Source organism: Lolium perenne, chromosome 7 (genome assembly GCF_019359855.2).
Source record: "Lolium perenne isolate Kyuss_39 chromosome 7, Kyuss_2.0, whole genome shotgun sequence".
In the NCBI taxonomy this organism is placed as follows: Eukaryota; Viridiplantae; Streptophyta; class Magnoliopsida; order Poales; family Poaceae; genus Lolium; species Lolium perenne.
The window spans coordinates 45,035,063-45,051,705 of record NC_067250.2 but is presented as its reverse complement, the minus strand read 5'-3'; the positions used below and the strand labels follow the sequence as shown (position 1 = coordinate 45,051,705).

General features: G+C 46.0%; 1 protein-coding gene across 48 annotated transcripts; it reads left to right on the top strand.

Annotated features, from left to right (window-relative positions):
* The first annotated feature begins 929 nt into the window (after positions 1–929).
* LOC127317650 (uncharacterized) lies at positions 930–9,278 on the top strand. 48 transcript variants are annotated; one of them, XM_071824605.1, is made up of 10 exons: positions 935–2,842; positions 3,034–3,087; positions 3,384–3,662; positions 3,781–3,930; positions 4,046–4,221; positions 4,318–4,401; positions 5,826–5,884; positions 7,215–7,401; positions 7,700–7,792; positions 8,694–9,278. In XM_071824605.1, exons 5-9 carry the CDS (start codon positions 4,164–4,166, stop codon positions 7,777–7,779), a joined length of 468 nt encoding a protein of 155 aa, XP_071680706.1. In that variant the 5' UTR covers positions 935–2,842; positions 3,034–3,087; positions 3,384–3,662; positions 3,781–3,930; positions 4,046–4,163; the 3' UTR covers positions 7,780–7,792; positions 8,694–9,278. The 48 variants fall into 48 exon arrangements, 8 of the variants coding, with proteins under 8 accessions (XP_071680707.1, XP_071680706.1, XP_071680709.1 ...); XR_011749666.1 differs by lacking the exon at positions 4,318–4,401 and adding an exon at positions 5,157–5,206 and having other exon boundaries at positions 930–3,087; positions 7,233–7,401; XR_011749665.1 differs by lacking the exon at positions 4,318–4,401 and adding an exon at positions 5,157–5,206 and having other exon boundaries at positions 930–3,087; positions 7,224–7,401.
* Positions 9,279–16,643: the final 7,365 nt, after the last annotated feature.

Genomic DNA, 16,643 nt, shown 5'->3' with positions numbered 1-16,643 from the left:
GGATGGAGGAAGCAATTTTTTACTATGTTGTGTTGATGAACTGATATATTGGGAAGTAAATTGTTCGAATGAGCTAACTCCTATTTTTTTATCTCAAGGCATAAATATGAGGTGAAGAGGAGATTATACTCGGAATGAAATGTTCTTCATATGCAGACGGTGGAGTGAATAAGGCACACTTCCAAAAACATAAATAGTTACTCAGAAAAATACAACAGAAAACTGGAAATTAAGGCCTTAAAAATCCTTCATCAAAACATAGTAACATGATGAAATATAATAAAGGATCAGGAGTGGAAGCTGCCTGAAACGTACTACTATACTCCTACCAAGCATCACTTTCAACCGTACGAAATCTTCTGTACTAAAAAATATCCACAAAAGATTTTAGAGAGTCATCGAGCCTGAGCAGCAAACATTCACGTGGCATTCAGCAATTCTAGAAAAATCTTTTACCTCCTAGACATTTCTTGTCTCGAGGCGCTGCACTGCGTATAGGAATGATGAATCCAATGAATGCTGCCGTGATTCTGTGTGTTTTAGTGAAGCGGCCCGGCCCGAGGCCCGCGGCCTAACGGGCTTTCTACTTGATAGATTGGGCTTGGGCCACTTTTTCGGCCCGATGGTCGGGCCGGGCCGGCCTGGGCCAGGATTTTTTGCGTCGGGCTTTGGTCGGCCCGGCCCGAGGCACGGCCCGGCCCGAGGAATGCACAGGTATAGGTAGAACTAGGGATGACTGGCAAACGGAAAAACATTCTCAAGAAGGAAATGACATATTAGTGTATGGGATGATGATAGAAAGGTGCTACAGTATTAGTTAAAATTTCACCAACAAATAAGTGTATGAGATAAATGAGAGAAGGAGAGAGTGGGCTAATTTTGCTATTTGGGCCGGCCCAAACAGGTCCAACCGGAGTGGGACAGCCCCAACCCGACCCCTCTTCCCGCACTCATTCTCTCTCCACCCCTCTCGCGATCCTCTTCTCCACTGCGCCGCCGCCGCCGCCAGCTGTCGTCCCGGCTGGTACCTGCCGCATCCGCCGCCACCGTCGACCGGTGGAACTCCGGAGTCTCTCCTCTACTACTTTCTCCGCCGCCACGATGTACGCCCGTGCCCGCACGCGCTGCTACGTGAAACCCTAGCTTAGCAGCTTGGGCTCGCCGGCGCTGCTCTGGACCCCTCCCGCTGATACCGGCGCGGACATGGGACCACCGGCGCTGCTCCGTGACGTCGCCATGGACCCCTCTGCTAGATCCACGCCTCCGCGCTACCCTACATCACCCAAGCGCGCGTGCCCGCGGAACCCTAGCCGTGGAGCTCGGGCTCGCGACATGGTGCCCGCGCCTGCGCCCCCACTACTCCCCCTCGTCAACCACGAGCTTCCCTGCTTTCCTATGCTCCTGCTACCCCGACGTCGACGACTACCAGATGTTGTTGTCGCCTGGTTGGCCGGGGCTTCCCCACCATGGTGCGGTGGTAGGCTGCGGTTGCCCTCTCCTTTTGTTCAGCGACCTCGATGGCTTCACCGCGGCCACAACTACCACTACGAGCTATTTCTTCTCCCTTCTATATTGAGCCTGCAGCATAAACTCTATATTTTGAATTGACTATACACTAATACACATCTCTATACATAGGGCTGACTTACCAAGTGCAGATGTAATATTGTAGTTGTAGTAGTCCATAGGGCGGAGATTCTGATTATTTGCCTAATTGTCACATTGGTGCTTTGTATCGAGATCAGTTCACATCTGTGTTGTGCATAGCACACTTCAAGCGTGCAACTGTCTCTAACTGGTCCTGCTCTAGGTTTCATACACATTATCTGATATAGTTGGATTTGATGCTGAGACGTCCTGGAGTCCTTGTATTCTGTAGCATGCTGGGGGAGACACAGAATCAGTAGAAAAAACCTACACTGTGTGCTTGCTAAATTACAATGGATAGAGAACCACACGTGCATAAGCTGATAGGTCTACTTTTGTTCAGACTATCCAAATAACCATCTAGCCCTTGTCCTAGAACTGATATGCATCCATTTTTAGTCAGGTGGTCCCCCTTTCCCTGCTTCCCTATGTTCCTGCTACCCTGACGTCTATTGCTTCAACAGATGCATCCCTTGTAATTTGAAGTTATCTCTCTTGATGCAAGTGTTGGTGATGCATATTAACTTGACCTCAGCATATATTTTGGTTAAGAAGTGTCATCAATTTTCTTATAGTCCATTGTAGTGGTTGTTCAAATTAAGAAGGTCCTATTTGCCATAGCTGAGAAATACATAAAATGAACTAATGGAAGACAATACCTCCCCAGTCCTCTTAAAATAAAAACAAGAATGAAAACTTTGTTCATATATATGCTTCTGTGTTCTGGATCTTATGCTAGCTGGCAGAGCTTGTTGAGGTTGTCACTTAGCTAGGTTGGCTTGTGTAGAATTAACATGCGATTGGGGATAGTACTTCAGATATTGGTTGTTTTTAACTGAATTGGGGATTAGTGATACTTTGTATGATCATTTCAAGTAGATGTCCCAATGTAAAGCGCACTGATTTCATATTATCCATCTAAACAACATCCTGCTTCTTTATTATCTTATATGAACTGCTTCAAATCTGATCTTTAATAGTAGTTCCGATGGATCCGAATTTTCTCAATTCTATGTTCGATGTTTACTGCAGGAACCTACTTTAGTATTTTTCTCAGGGTACATGCATTAGTTTTCCATAAAAGGCTGGATTACTAGAAGCAATTAAATGAGCGCTGGATAAGCAAAAGTGAGATTTTGCTACCCCTTGTACATTGCAGGCCATGGACGCATGTATTCTTTCACTGAGCCTGTAGGTATATTTCCCAACTCAGATATAGCCCTTTTGAGAGAATGTATGTGTGAACATGGCAGTCATACCTGATTTACGGTTTATTAACCCATTTCTATATGTTCTTCCATTTTTTATTCCAACATCAAGTAAGGTAGTTTCTGCAATCCTAGAATATCATTTTTGAAAATACTAACGCAATTCTGATTTCTGTAGAGTATTACTTCAACGACGACAAATGCTTTCTTGGTGATAATTTTTTATTTACATGTGAGTATGAGCATCCTTATGATCTTGATACTTTCTAAGAGATTAATAGCTTAGGCCCAGTTTATGAACCTTCTATTGAAACTGGGATGTTATGCATTTGAGTTCAAGATGTTACTGTGATGTGATTCAGAGATATCGTTGTATATTACTATATCTGTCATTAATAACTATATAAAAAGCTAACCCACTTTGCTTCAACCATAGCCTTTTGGGTAACTGTAGATGGTAATTTGCGCCAATCACGTAGTGACGCGTATGGCAGTTTCCCTGTATGGTAATTTGCGCCAATCATGTAGTGATCGGTGTGGAGGGTATACCCCTGTCGTGGAGGTGCTGCCGGCTCCACCTTGGGCTGCGGAGCTGGAGTTCTACGGAGAGTGGCGGCGCGACGAACGCGAGTGCTTACCTCGCACCGGCCATGCCTTCTCCTCCTACCTTCCGCGGAGCCGAAGTCTGATGGCGAGCCGGGGACATGGCTCCTTCTCATTGGTCTTCGCCCGACGGCGAGCCGGGGACATGGCTCCTTCTCATTGGTCTTCATGTGTGGTGGATGTGCTCCATGGCCAGGTCAAGAGGTAGATCCTCCTTGGTAGCATGACGCTCAGTATGTACTGTTTTCTTTGATGCTGGGTTTTATTCCATCTCTCCTTGGTTACTCTGCTTCTTGGTCGTCTTTCTTCTCTGGGTTACTAGGACTGGACTCCCGAGGCTGAGAAATTGTCCCACCATGGTGCGGTTCCCGATGTCCATCGATAAAGTGAGAACTGCAAGAGCTAGCAGCAGATCAGCTATCTTTGCGTATATGTTTAGCTGCTAACCTGTGGACTTGGCATATGTGTTTAGGTACTAACCATGGTGCACGTATACTATTTCTTTTTCTTGATTTTGAGTGATAATACAATGATTTAAGTGCTAACCTGTGGAATTTGCTTATGCTTTATTGGTGACTCAATGTAAGGGTTTCACTATTAATTTCTACTACAACCTAGCCGATAGAGATGGGCGTAGAGGGATTAGAGGGCACCCTGATGTTGATCGCCACAGTTGCCTCATAATCCATATATTCAAAGGTCAAGATGGTTGTTTACATCAGGTGGAGGAACAGACAGACAGCTCATTTTATTTGTTCTTCAGGTAACTCTGACTACTCAGTGAAAAAAAGAACTTCTTAATGCTCAATGCAATTATGTACGGAAGAGGGATCAATAATTTAAGTATTGTTTTGTTCAGTTCAATATCGATGCCAGCTTTCATTATTTCCCAAAATATTTGTAATGTGTCAACTACCTAACAAGCTAAAAAAGTTTCTAGAAGGTATCTCTTCTTTCTTTAAGAATTTTCCCTATCTATCGTTGCGTTTGGAAAATTGATTAGTGTTGAGATGATTCATATGTGCATCTAAATTGTTTTCATAGATTCTATATTCACTTGCTATTTGCAATGCATCAAGTTTTTGGTAGCAAGGTGGAATCAAATCCGACTAATCCACCTTTTTGTTTATATGTAGAATTGTAGATTCTAAGTAGTGTGCTTCAGCAGGTACCTACTATGCTTATAAGTTGTTTCGAAAATCATTCCAGGTAAAACTAATGCTTCAGTGATGTCAATATCTAACCTTTACATTATCGAGAGGTAAAAGGGAAATGCTAAAAAATTCTGAATAGGGCATCGATTTAATGTTGTATAGTTGTGTAGTTGTTGTTCTTTCCATAGTATTCTATCATGTATACATAAGATCATTGCAATACTTTTACATCACTTTACAATTGTCACACATCGCTTGGAGGTTTTACTTGGGCATGCTTCTATCCCTCTCCTTCACCTCACCATGCCTCAACCGTTACCTGATTGCTCATATGTAGATTTCCAAGATATACTGAACCGCTCCTTGCTTTAGAACGCAAGTATTAAGTTTATGTGTACCTCTTCTTACAGCCAGCTCGGTCATTTTTTCTGTAAGGAGTGGGTCAACTTAGAAAAACAATTTGTTCCAGATTATTTTTGTTTGTTATTGTTCTCTTCAATTGTTCATGCCATAATTTTTGCCCAACTCTTCTGAATTCTGCAAGGAGTTGGTCAACTGAGAAGAAATCATGGTGCCTGGGGACTACTTTTATATGTTAGTTCTTTTTGTCAGCCCGGTGTTCAGGCCCGCCATTCTTGTGTTCCTGTTGTAGACTTAAACTAGAAATCACAGACATACATAATTCGTTTCTATTCTTGATTTTCTATTGCTATGACATTGCTTTCTATCTTGGCCAAACTTTTTAGTGTCTTCATGTTCTGGTTCGTCTTGCCTTGACAAAACCTGTGATGTAAGGACTGAGGATAGGACTATAAGGCTATGTGTAATTAGTCTATTTCAATCAATCCATGAGGCCAGAGTCGCCGGGTGATTGACACATCTTAGAAAGACAGGCTGCTGCAATTCCTTGACCAATTTCTATTATTCTATGACTATTGGAGAAATCTGAAGCCTATATATGTGTGCAGCAGAATGAATTAAAATGACATCCGCTTTTTTTCTTGCAAGGATTAAGAATTCAGTTCCTTATGTATATATTTTTGCGCCATAAACAATCTCACTAACAAAAGAATTGGGACTGATCCATCCTACTATCCATTCCTAGCGTTTCATTTAATTGGTTTTCGATGTAAGACGTGTAAAGTAGCTTAGTACCTCTGATTATCAGTACTGATTATTTCTCACTCCATATTTTCTCTGTAATGTGTCACAGAGAGAGAGAGGCTTATGGATGCTGATACCTCTTTAAACTGGTGTGAAGCACTCCCCTTTGTAAGCTATCCTCTAATTTATTATTTGATGTTGAATTCTCTATGCTATTTCCAGTGTGCAGATAGTTTTACATTGTTTTGGGTCAGGCAGACTTGGAGCATGTTTGTGAATTTATTGACTCAAATGTACTCATTCGCGTATGAGTTAAAGCTATGGAATGACTATGCTTTCTTTCTTTATATTGATATTGATATGGATTTCTCCTTTTATATCGTTGTATATGATGCTATCTGTTTCAGTGGTGGGATAGATTCATAGGGAAGAATTAGAGCTTATCCAACGACATCTGAATCTGGCCCTTTCATCAATTATAGAACCCAGGTTGTTTGATTGGAACTTGCAGAGAAAGATGTTTGTTTCTTCCTAGACACAAAATGATCTGGAAAGATGCTTGTTTCTTCCTATACTCCAGTCACCCTGTAATATACTTGAATAGAAAAGACACATTTCTGTGAAGAAAAGAGAGGAGGAAATTGGGAAAGCCTGCTAAACCATCTGAATTGGGGAAGGTTCTTCTCATCCCAGTGGTGATATAAAATGTTAACCGTCTATAGATATTAACTTCTGTTGTCAGCTGTGATTACTTGCTCCTTTCTTTGTATAGAATATATGTGAAAAATCAAGAACTTAACCTCAGGTTTCAGATAGATAATAATTGGACCTTATAACGGTATCATCTTGTTGATTTATTACCCCCATGCACTTCTGTCCGCACCTGCTGTAGCAGATGCTACTAATTCAGTATGTTCATGTAGATGCACTTAATCAGAGAGCTCATCATTATGTTATACTGCACTGAATGAACAAGATACTACACACCCATAGAAACTTAAGAAAAGCAAAGCATTCACTAGAGAATCAATCAATGAGCTTGCACAATTTCCCTATTTATGTGGAACTATCACTCATGAGGTGATTACTAAAGGTAGATAAGGGCTCAACAAATTCCCTATTTGTGTGAGCAGCCATTGCTCTATGAAAATCCGTTGTACTGCAATTTGTAACCTCTTGGTTGGGTTTAATGAACATAGACCTCTGGATTCTGTATTCTGTGAAATTCTTGATAATTTAGAACCTCTGACAGGAGTTTTGTCCACCTAGTTTAAGGAACATAAGCATATTGGATGTCGCATCGAATCTTATTTTGCACCTTGAAGCTATTATTAGTCCCTTTGTCTGAGTTGTTGTTAACCTGAGCTATTGCATCAGTTTTGGTTCATCTCGCTGAAAAATCAACTTTATTTGCAACAAATCTCTTCTCCTTCGAAGACTTACCGTGCCAATTAATCATGATCTCGTTGTATTTTTGTCTTGGGATCTAACCATGAAGTTCTCCAAGGAGTACCAGAAGCATATGACCGGCATGGAGGAAGATCTTCCTGCTCTGGGGCTGGAGCGCCTCAAAAAAATGATCAAGAAATGCCAGGCTACGCCCTGTTCCCCGCAGGGCCTCGGCGACGAGAGAGACGTCGCCGTCCCAGGAGGTAGCCAGTGCTCTGGGGCTAGCCATTGCTATGGTAAATAGTCCTGTTAACTTGTTCTTTGTTCGACTCTTGAGGGTCGGGATTCTGTCGTCGCTTAGGTGTTGGCACAAGGAGCAGTCAAGAACTTGGTTGAACATTTTCCCCTTATGCTGTTGTTCCTTCAAAAAAATTGGTCTCAATTTCATCCTGTAGTTGTGCTAGCAAAAGTTAACTGCTCGACTGCGGACTTCCTGCTGGCATCAGATTTAGCCAACTCGTGCTCAAACTATGCCTGGTTGCTTCCTTTCTGGTTGACTGATTCTTATGGGGATTTTTTTTTTGTTTGCTGCAGGAATGGGTTCCAGAAGATTGACAAGATCAAGGACTCTAACAGGCAGTCCAAGCAGATGGAGGAGCTCACTGGGAAGATGAGGGAGTGCAAGCGGTAGGTCTGGCTGAAAACTGAAACCTGCCATCTGCTTTGATAATGCACCATCGTTGTTCCTATTTCAACATGTCTTTCTCAGATCTCTGCATGTTGTTCCTATTTCAACATGTCTTCATGGTTTGGGCCCGGCCGGGCCAGTTCGGGCCTGGTGTGCCCTCGTTGCCATGTCCGGCCGGCGACCGCGAAAGCGGTGGAGGTAGTTCCCTCCCGCCTGGTTGCGGTACCGTTACCCCTGTCCCTGCTGCTTGTCATCTCTTCCTCGAGGCCCTGTCCCGGTGACCACAGTGCGACGGCGAGGGTGACTACAAGACCGTGGTGGCGTGTGCTGGTTGGTGGCTTGTTTGGTGGAGCACGTCGGGGCGTTCAGGGTGGTGGGTTTGGTGGTCAGGAGAAATCCGTGTCGGCATGCCCGACTCCGGCGCGGCGACGCCTGCGGGTGCCGCCTTCCTTCCTGAAGGGCGTCGGATGTATCCCTCCCCAATCCCTTCCGCGTACCGGGGGAAACCCTAGGCCTAGTCCGGGCAGCAGCGGCGTCGTCGTCGTTCCCTTGTTGAAGGTGCTGCTTGGTATGCGGCGTCTCGGTGTGCTAGGAGTGTGGTGGTACTTCTCCGGAGGGCGCAGCGGTTGCGGAGTCATCCCCGTTTTCGTCAATCTGCCGGTGTCGGCATTAGTTTCTTTTTCTTTTTTTTTTCTTTTTCGTTTGGGTTCGGTTGTGCTGCGGCCCCAGCTGTCTCGTTGTATCGATCGGTTGCTATATTAATATAGCGGAGCGAAAGCCTATTTCGAGGAGGAGATCTCTGCATGTGGCATGATGAATTTTTGGTTACCTTTTTTACATGGAGAATGTAACACTGCTGAGTTCTCATACGATGTCTTAAATCTGTGCGACTTCTTGCAGCTTAATCGCAGACCTCGCAGGTGTTGGTGACGCCCTTGCCAGGCCTCGGCTGCGGCCGTTCGTTCAGGAACACCACGCACTTTCTATTGAGTGGAGGCCGGTGGGGCGAGGCAGAGCGGGCAGCAAGGGAGCTGCTAGATGCAGGGGCCGGTGGGGGAGCTCGTCTCTGCTCCATGGAGGCCCTGCCTCCTCTGCTTCTGGTTCTGGAGGCCCCGCCTCCTCTGGTCCTGGAGCGGTCGCGGTCCTGGAGCGGTCGCGGACGACCGGCGTGGGCGTGGTGTGGGCTCACCGTCGACGTCGAGCGCGCGATTCCAGCTCCGGCGCGGCGCCGGACGGGGACAGAGCTCCGGCGCGGGGACGTGGACGTCGGGATCAAGATTGATTTTGATTTGAGGACCACAGCTGAGAAGAATTGAACTCGCGAGGGGGTTTTCACAAAATGATAATTGAGCATAGGCCGAGTCATCTAAATCGGGCCGAAGGGAGTACAACTTTTAGTTGAAAATCTGATATTTAAAATGCTGTGAAGTTACATGTATTACAGATTTGTTATGATGTGATATATAGACTTCTGGATTATGTATATGTATTAGATGATTGAATACTTTAGAGGCAAAACACTAAGTGCCCCTGAAAACCTTTAGAGGCAAATTTCAAATTGCCTCTGAAATTCTTTTGAGGCAAATCTCAAAGTGTCTCTAAAAACATTTAGAGGCAAATCTCAAAATGCCACTAAAAACCTTTAGAGGCAAATCTCAAACTGTCCCTAAAAACCTTTAGAGACAAATCTCAAACTGTCCCTAAAAACCTTTAGAGGCAAATCTCAAAAACTGCCCCTAAAAACCTTTAGAGGCACTTTTCAAACTGCCCCTAAAAACCTTTAGAGGCACTTTTCAAATTGCCCCTAAAACCTTTAGAGGCAAAATTCAAACTGCCACTAAAAATCTTTAGAGGCACTTTCCAAACTACCCCTAAAACCTTTAGAGGCACCTTTCAAACTGCCCCTAAAAACCTTTAGAGGCACTTGTCAAACTGCCCCTAAAAATCTTTAGAGGCACTTTTCAAACTGCCCCTAAATGTATTTGGGGCATTTCATTCAAAGTGCCCCTATTTCAATTAGGGACACAAGCATCCGGGGCACTTTTCATAGTGCCACTAAAAGTAATTAGGGGCACTTTGGCTACCTATTGAGGCACTTTGAAGTGCCTCTAAACATAAACCCTACAGTAGTGCTAGCCCAGCGCGGCAGCGCCGCCCCGTTGGATGTGCGGGCTCGCCCCGATCTCGCTCCCTGCCTTCTTCCCCAAATTCAACTGCCCTTCTCCAACCTCTCGCGAGTTCCCTTCTCGAATCGCGCAGGGGCGCCATGGCCGCCCAAATCTCGTTGACCTCTGCCCCACCTCCATCTGTTGCGGAAGAGTAGAAGAACTCCGGTGGGTAGGAGGAAGAGCTCAAGCTCGATCCCGGGATCCGTGCCGAAATCTGATATCCCACGCTCAATCCCACGTCCCCGCGAGCCCCCTCCGCCGGAGCGCCATCCTACTCTTCTGCAACTCGGGGGCGAGCTGAAGCACCTTGATACGGGGGAAGCTGCGGCGCTGGTCGGAGGATCCTCCTTGGATCTTCCCACGCGCAAGGGCAACCACGCCGCGACGGTCCGTTGTTTTTCTCCTCACGGGAATACGCAACAACACCACGCAGCAGCTCCCGATTGAAAGCAGTACTGCTGCAGCTGCATCCGTGCCATGTACAATCCGGAGTAGGCAAATCAGGCTACTTTTTCCTCTCGTGTTTGTATGTTGTGTCCTCTCCCTCTGGTATCTTTTCATGCTGCTCTAGTTTTCATGTGCCTGCTACTTACTACTAGTTGATATACTCTATTGCATATTGATGATCTAATTTTTTTTACTTCCAGATCAATGGATCTAAATTATGTTCCCTAGATGTAAATTTTTCAGTCTACTTTTCGCATCCTCAATTTTTTTACTTCCATAACGGTGGAAGGATGTATATTATGCCCAATATTATGTCCCTGCATGTAATTATAGCAGATTAATTTCTACCTCTTAAATTTTTCACTTTCAGAATCAGTAGAAGGATGTACTATATTAGTTTCTTTCTCGAATTTGGATGTATTTTCATATTTTTTCTACATCCAGAACGTTTAATGGATCAAGGTGTAAAACACTATTATTTTTGTGATCCCACTTTTTGTGATTTTGGATGTATTTTTTCTATATTTTGTACAGCTATCGCTAATTTTTTACATCCTCAATTAGATCACAAAATAAGTGCTATGAAGTATTATTAACGAGAGATGTATTTTTTGCAAAAACTATATAAAGTTTAGCATCTAAATTGCATGATTTGGAACGTTTTTTCTGTTCAATTGCATGTGCTTGCGCACGGTTGTATTTGGACACCGACTCCGCATGCATAGCAAAGCGGGATGGCGGAGTATACCGGACACTGTAATTTTTTTTCTACGTTCAAGATGTTGGAATGATCAAGGAGTAAAATAAAGTTGTTTCTTTTATACTAGGATGTATTTTTTGGTACGCTTTTGTTTTCTCACATAATTTTGCAATAACAATGGACTAGCGATTAGAAGACGTGCTGGTATAATTCAGCTATTGCGTCAGATGTATTTCCCCAATTCTCGTATCCATGCTTTGTGCGTTACTGACTTACTGTTGCTGCACCTCACGAGCAATTGCTGCGAGGCTGGCCTGGATCGGGAGCTAGCGGGTGGTCCCTAGTGTATTTCCGTGTGTGAGAAGGGAACCGAGGACCAAAACTTTCTATTTTAGGAACGTATGGAATGCTAGCTTAATTTATTTCTATATTTGGGTGGATCACCCCCTAAGACTAACCAGTGCTATAGCACTGTGTAGCATGGTCCATTGTACATGCCCTAACACCCTAACACGGATGTTGGTGTCTAGCATGTGTCTGCAATGGTTTCTATATAAGACATGTGTCGTGTCCTAGGACAAAAAAACACGGGTGCAAGCTTCTACATACAAGAATCGTTGCCAGCCCCTTAATTTTACATACTACTCCGTTTTACGAAGGTTATCTGAAATTTATCAAAAATTAAATGTATGTAGTTTTACTATGATTGGCGATTTTAGGAACCGTCCAACTAGTTTAAACCAACGGTGGGAAACTTACTAGTACTAGCACATTACCCGTGCTTCGCTACAGAATCACAATAATAACACTACAAAACCTATTTAATATATGACTCTTGAAAAAATATAACTGGAATACCTTACACAATGCGATATCTTACAACAGATGATATTTGCGAGTGTGTATTTTGTAGCCCAAGCTTTTCCTGGTTTTTTTCTTTCAAAAGCCAAAACAGCATTTTGAACTTGTTAAAAAATTAAAAAAATCTAAATGTAGATAATAAAGTCACCTATTATTATTTCTCGAACGAGATGGACCTTCCAGTTGCCGCCGCCCTGGACATGAGGTGCTCCGCTGTGCCCATCGACCGTCGTTACGTCATATGATCCCATTGATCGCCCCTCCTCAACTGAACATTGTCACTACATCTCGACACGGTCTATCATCCCCGGCGCAGCAGCAACGTGGCATCCTTGTCCATGGATTGGAAACCGAAAGTTGTTACCACTGTTCTGCTCAACACAATCTGTCAGACATGGCCGGCCGGCACCTCTCGGCATCATCTGATTGTAAAGTCTAACATCCACCGTTGTGACGCGACGGTGCTTCGTAGGTGCGACAAACCCAGCTAGTGGCCTCGGCTGTGCAGAAGAATCCCCGGTAGGAGATCTCCGGCGACGCCTCCTGGAGTGCCGCGGTGCTGTGTGGCGTGGTTTTTTTTTTATCCCGGCAATCGGCCGTTGGTCGGCAACGCGCATCTTTGGTCTTGATCCGGTCTTGGCGGCAACGTACACTGCGTGCACGACCAAGAGGCGGCGAGCGACGCGCTTGACTCCAGCCACCGACGCGGTCTCCCAGCCTGCGGCGGAGGTAAGACCCGTAGGTAGCATCGGCTTGGTCGAGTGTTCCCGTCGCAGAGGCTGATCCTCTCCGCGTGCATGGAAGCTCTCCGGCGCGACACGGCAGCATCGCTGGCCGTTGCTCGTCGGCATCCACCGCCGCAAACCCGGCCAGCGGCGTTCTCGGCTGCGCGGCAGCACAATCCCCCTGCAGGAGATCTCGTGCCGACGCCGCCTGGAGTGGCACGATGATGTGTGGCGTGGGCACCGTTGGTCTTGACCGGTCTCGTTGGCAACGCTCGTATCAAGAATTCATGATTGAAGCGAGTCGTGCGTTGCTCCGTGCATTGGCTTGGTTTAATAATCATCTCTCAAATTCTGGTTCATAGTCTCTCAGGAAAGCAACAGCCCACGCCAATTCAGTGGACAGCAGAACAGGTAATGTACATAGCACAGCATCGGCCCCTCTGTCTGTCTGGATGCATGTCTCTTCGCATTAGCAGCATAACACCATGCCACCATGGCTTCCTCCTTCCCCTGCCTGTCCACTCCACTCCAAGGCTGCGTTCCTTGCTCTCTACTCGGCGGCCTCCTCACATCCCCTCTCGTCTCTCCCAAAAGCAGAAGTAGCGCCGACCGTGACAACTCGATAGGAGCGCATGCTCGCCTGGAGGACGGAGGGAACGTGTCAGCTGCACGGGAGAGGCCGAGCTAGCTGATGAGCGCTTCGATGCGTTCTCCCTTCCTGGCTGGGGAGAGCACGCCGGGAGGTGGAACTGGACGACCAACAGCAGCGCCTCCGGCCAGCTCGACAGGAGAGCAAACAAACTTCGTTGTGTCCTCGGCCGGTTCTTTAGGTTTTCTGGAAGTCGGATTATGTTTAATTGGGCCGTTCTGATGGTTTATGGGCCACACGTGCTGGAAACCATCGATCGGTGAGGCGTGAGACGTACCACGTACCAGACCGATTGCAATTTAATAGTTAAGACTAGAAAGTACACAGAAATAAATACTGATAAGTACTGATTTATTTTATTTACTAAAAGGGTAAACATGCCATTTTGCATCCATTGGTCCCATCTATGTGGAGCTCTCACCTCCCCCAAATCTGACACCGACTCTCGGGTCCGCAAGTCATCAGCCATGGAAGCGCCGTTACCGATGCGGGCCGCGCTGTCCTCCTCCTCCGCGGTAAAGGGAGGTAGTTGTGCAGCTGGGAAGGGGAGCAGCCACTCGAGCGAGGTAGTGGCGGAAAGCAGGAACAACGCGCCAAGGCACCGCCGTTTCGGATCTGGGCCCCTCATTTTATTATGAACTAAAGTTCTAAAATTGCCGAATGTCTATGTGCATCCTAACTATGCAGAGGCCGGATGTATTACGTCAAAAGCTTTGACTAATAAAACGCCCTTTTCAAAAATCTTCTCTGGAGGGAGCAGAGGCTCGAGGTGCAGTGGCTGAGGCGGGAGCACCGCGACGAGCTCGCCGTTCTCCAATTAGCTCCTGGCGGACAACATCTGCGCGCCTGGCCACCACGTCGCGGCGGCAGCTGCCGCGCTCGGTCGTGCTCTTCGTCGGCTCACTGGCCCAGCTCACCCTGTCGCCTCGCTGTCGTGCGGTCGGGCCGCGTCAGGCGCCGACCTTTACGACGAGGAACTCGTGCGCTAGACTTCTGATGTTATTGAATTTGGTATATTTGTAATTGCTACATGTTAATTTGATGTGGATCCGATTTATAGAGAGATTGTTTTGGTTGAGATTATGTATTATGTTATTATGATCTTGCATGCTATCCTTTTCTAGTAGATTCTCTGGCCATGTAGATGCTAGCGACTCCAAGAGGGAGTATTTATGCTCGATAGTGGGTTCATGCCTCTATTTAACCATGGGAAGTGACCTTGCTCTCTATGGTTGTAGATATGTTGTTGCTACTAGGGAGAAAACAACGGTGTTATATTCAAGGGTAGTTTCATCGTTTACTTTACACACATTGCTTAAAGCGATAGTCTGTTGCTTGCAACTTAATACTGGAGGGTGTTGCGGATGCAATCCTGACGGTGGATTATTAGTCATAGATGCAGTTGGATTACGGTCTATGTATATTTTTGTAATGCCCGCATACTTTCATAGCATATATTCTGCACCAACCATTAGTGTAGAATCTATGTTTGTCAATTGCACATCTGTAATTTGTTTACCCAGCATATTTTTTTATTGGGGAGGCGCCTCTAGTGAACTGTGCACTCCGATCCTTCTTCTTTTAATTGCAATCTTCTACAACATTTTTTTGTTCTGTTCTCTACAAACAATTCTTTTTCAACACGGTTCTTTTAATCCTTTGTTTTCAGCAAAACCAGTGAGCTTGACAACCTCGCTGAAATTTGAGGACAAAGTACTTGGTTGTTTGTGTGCAGGTCTCCACGTTGCTGCTGATACCGGCAATGCGTTCTGCCACGAGTTGGTTCGCAACACCTCGGGGGAGAATGTTTTTCTCCTACTGGTCGATAAACATTGGTTTCTTACCGAGGGAAAACTTCCTGCTTGTTATCACCAGAATTTGACCGAGTCAGAGGTGGGCCGCGATCAAGATGGGCTTGAAGAATATACATAGAAGAAGATACGTGAATCGGCCTTGTATGCAAAGTTTGGGCTAGTTTGCCCGTGTATCTGTAATATAGTAGGATACGTGTCGGTTAGTTAGAGTTTGCCTCGTGCACGGTTGGGATTATTCCCACGTTAGAAGTCTACGGACTATAAATATGTATCTAGGGTTTATGAAATAAACAACAATCACGTTCACCACAAACCAATCTAGGCGCATCGCCAACTCCCTTGTCTCGAGGGTTTTCTTCCGGGTAAGCATCATGCTGCCTAGATCGCATCTTGCGATCTAGGCAGTACAAGTTTATTCGCTGTTCATGCGTTGCTCGTACTGAAGCCTTTTTCATGGCGAGCAACGTAGTTATCTTAGACGTGTTAGGGTTAGCATTGTTCTTCGTATCATATGCTGTCGTAGTGCAACCCTGAGACGTCTAGCCGCCCTTACGCCTATCTTAGGTGTAGGGGCGGCACCCCGCTTGATCATTATTTAGTAGATCCGATCCATTATGGTTGCTCCTTGTTCTTCAAGGATTAGTTTAATATCTGCATAGTTAGGCCTTACAAAGGGTTGAAGGATCCAGCGGCGCGTAGGGTGTAGTTCGCTAGCCCTAGACAGGATCTTCCGGGGATCAACCTTGTGTTGGTTTTTAGGCCTTGTCTAGGATCGGCTTACGATCACCGTGCGTGGCCGCGAGGCTCAGTCACGAGTAGGATGTTCCGATTATGCGGTGAAAACCCTAAATCGTAGTAGATCGATTTAGCTTTATTCTGATCAAGCAGGACCACCATATATTCGTACACCTCGTGCGAATCATGGGTGGATCGGCTCTTTGAGCCGATTCACAGGACAACCTGAGAGCCGATCGAGGCTCGTATTTAATGTTTACGTGTATGCCATGCAGGAAACTAAGTGAGGCATCTCCATCACCTTCCTGACCAGGTATAGGTCAGGTGGCACGCCCTTGCACCAGCATCGGACGTGCGTGCCGGAGTCTTTGCGGGCCGTCGCTCGGAGGGACCAGGGCCAGCCGCAGTCCTGGGAGCCTCCCGGCTCTCCTGTGCTGCCCGTCGCTGCTCGCCGGTGGGTTTCTGACCGCAACACATTCTGGCACGCCCGGTGGGACAATCTTCGACATCAACCACATCGCCATCTACATCTGAGATGGCGGACGGCACTCCAGTCACGTACGAGGATCTGACCGAGGAACTCAAGAAGAAGTATGACGAGGTCAAAGCGATCCTCGAAGCCGACCTCATCAGCTCTTTTCACAGAACCCGCTCACATGGCATCAGGTGGAAAGGGTTCTCACCTGAAGGCGTGCTCGATGGAGTGGACCTGTCCGCCCCGTCAGAAGAACGCACCAGGTCCCTGCGTCAG

Coding starts and splice junctions, on each gene's coding strand:
- LOC127317650 (XM_071824606.1), top strand. CDS start 4,164: ATGGTTGTTTACATCAGGTGGAGGAACAGACAGACAGCTCATTTTATT. Junction 4,402..5,825: donor GCTAAAAAAGTTTCTAGAAG/GTATCTCTTCTT, acceptor AATGTGTCACAG/AGAGAGAGAGGCTTATGGAT. Junction 5,885..7,214: donor GGTGTGAAGCACTCCCCTTT/GTAAGCTATCCT, acceptor CTAACCATGAAG/TTCTCCAAGGAGTACCAGAA.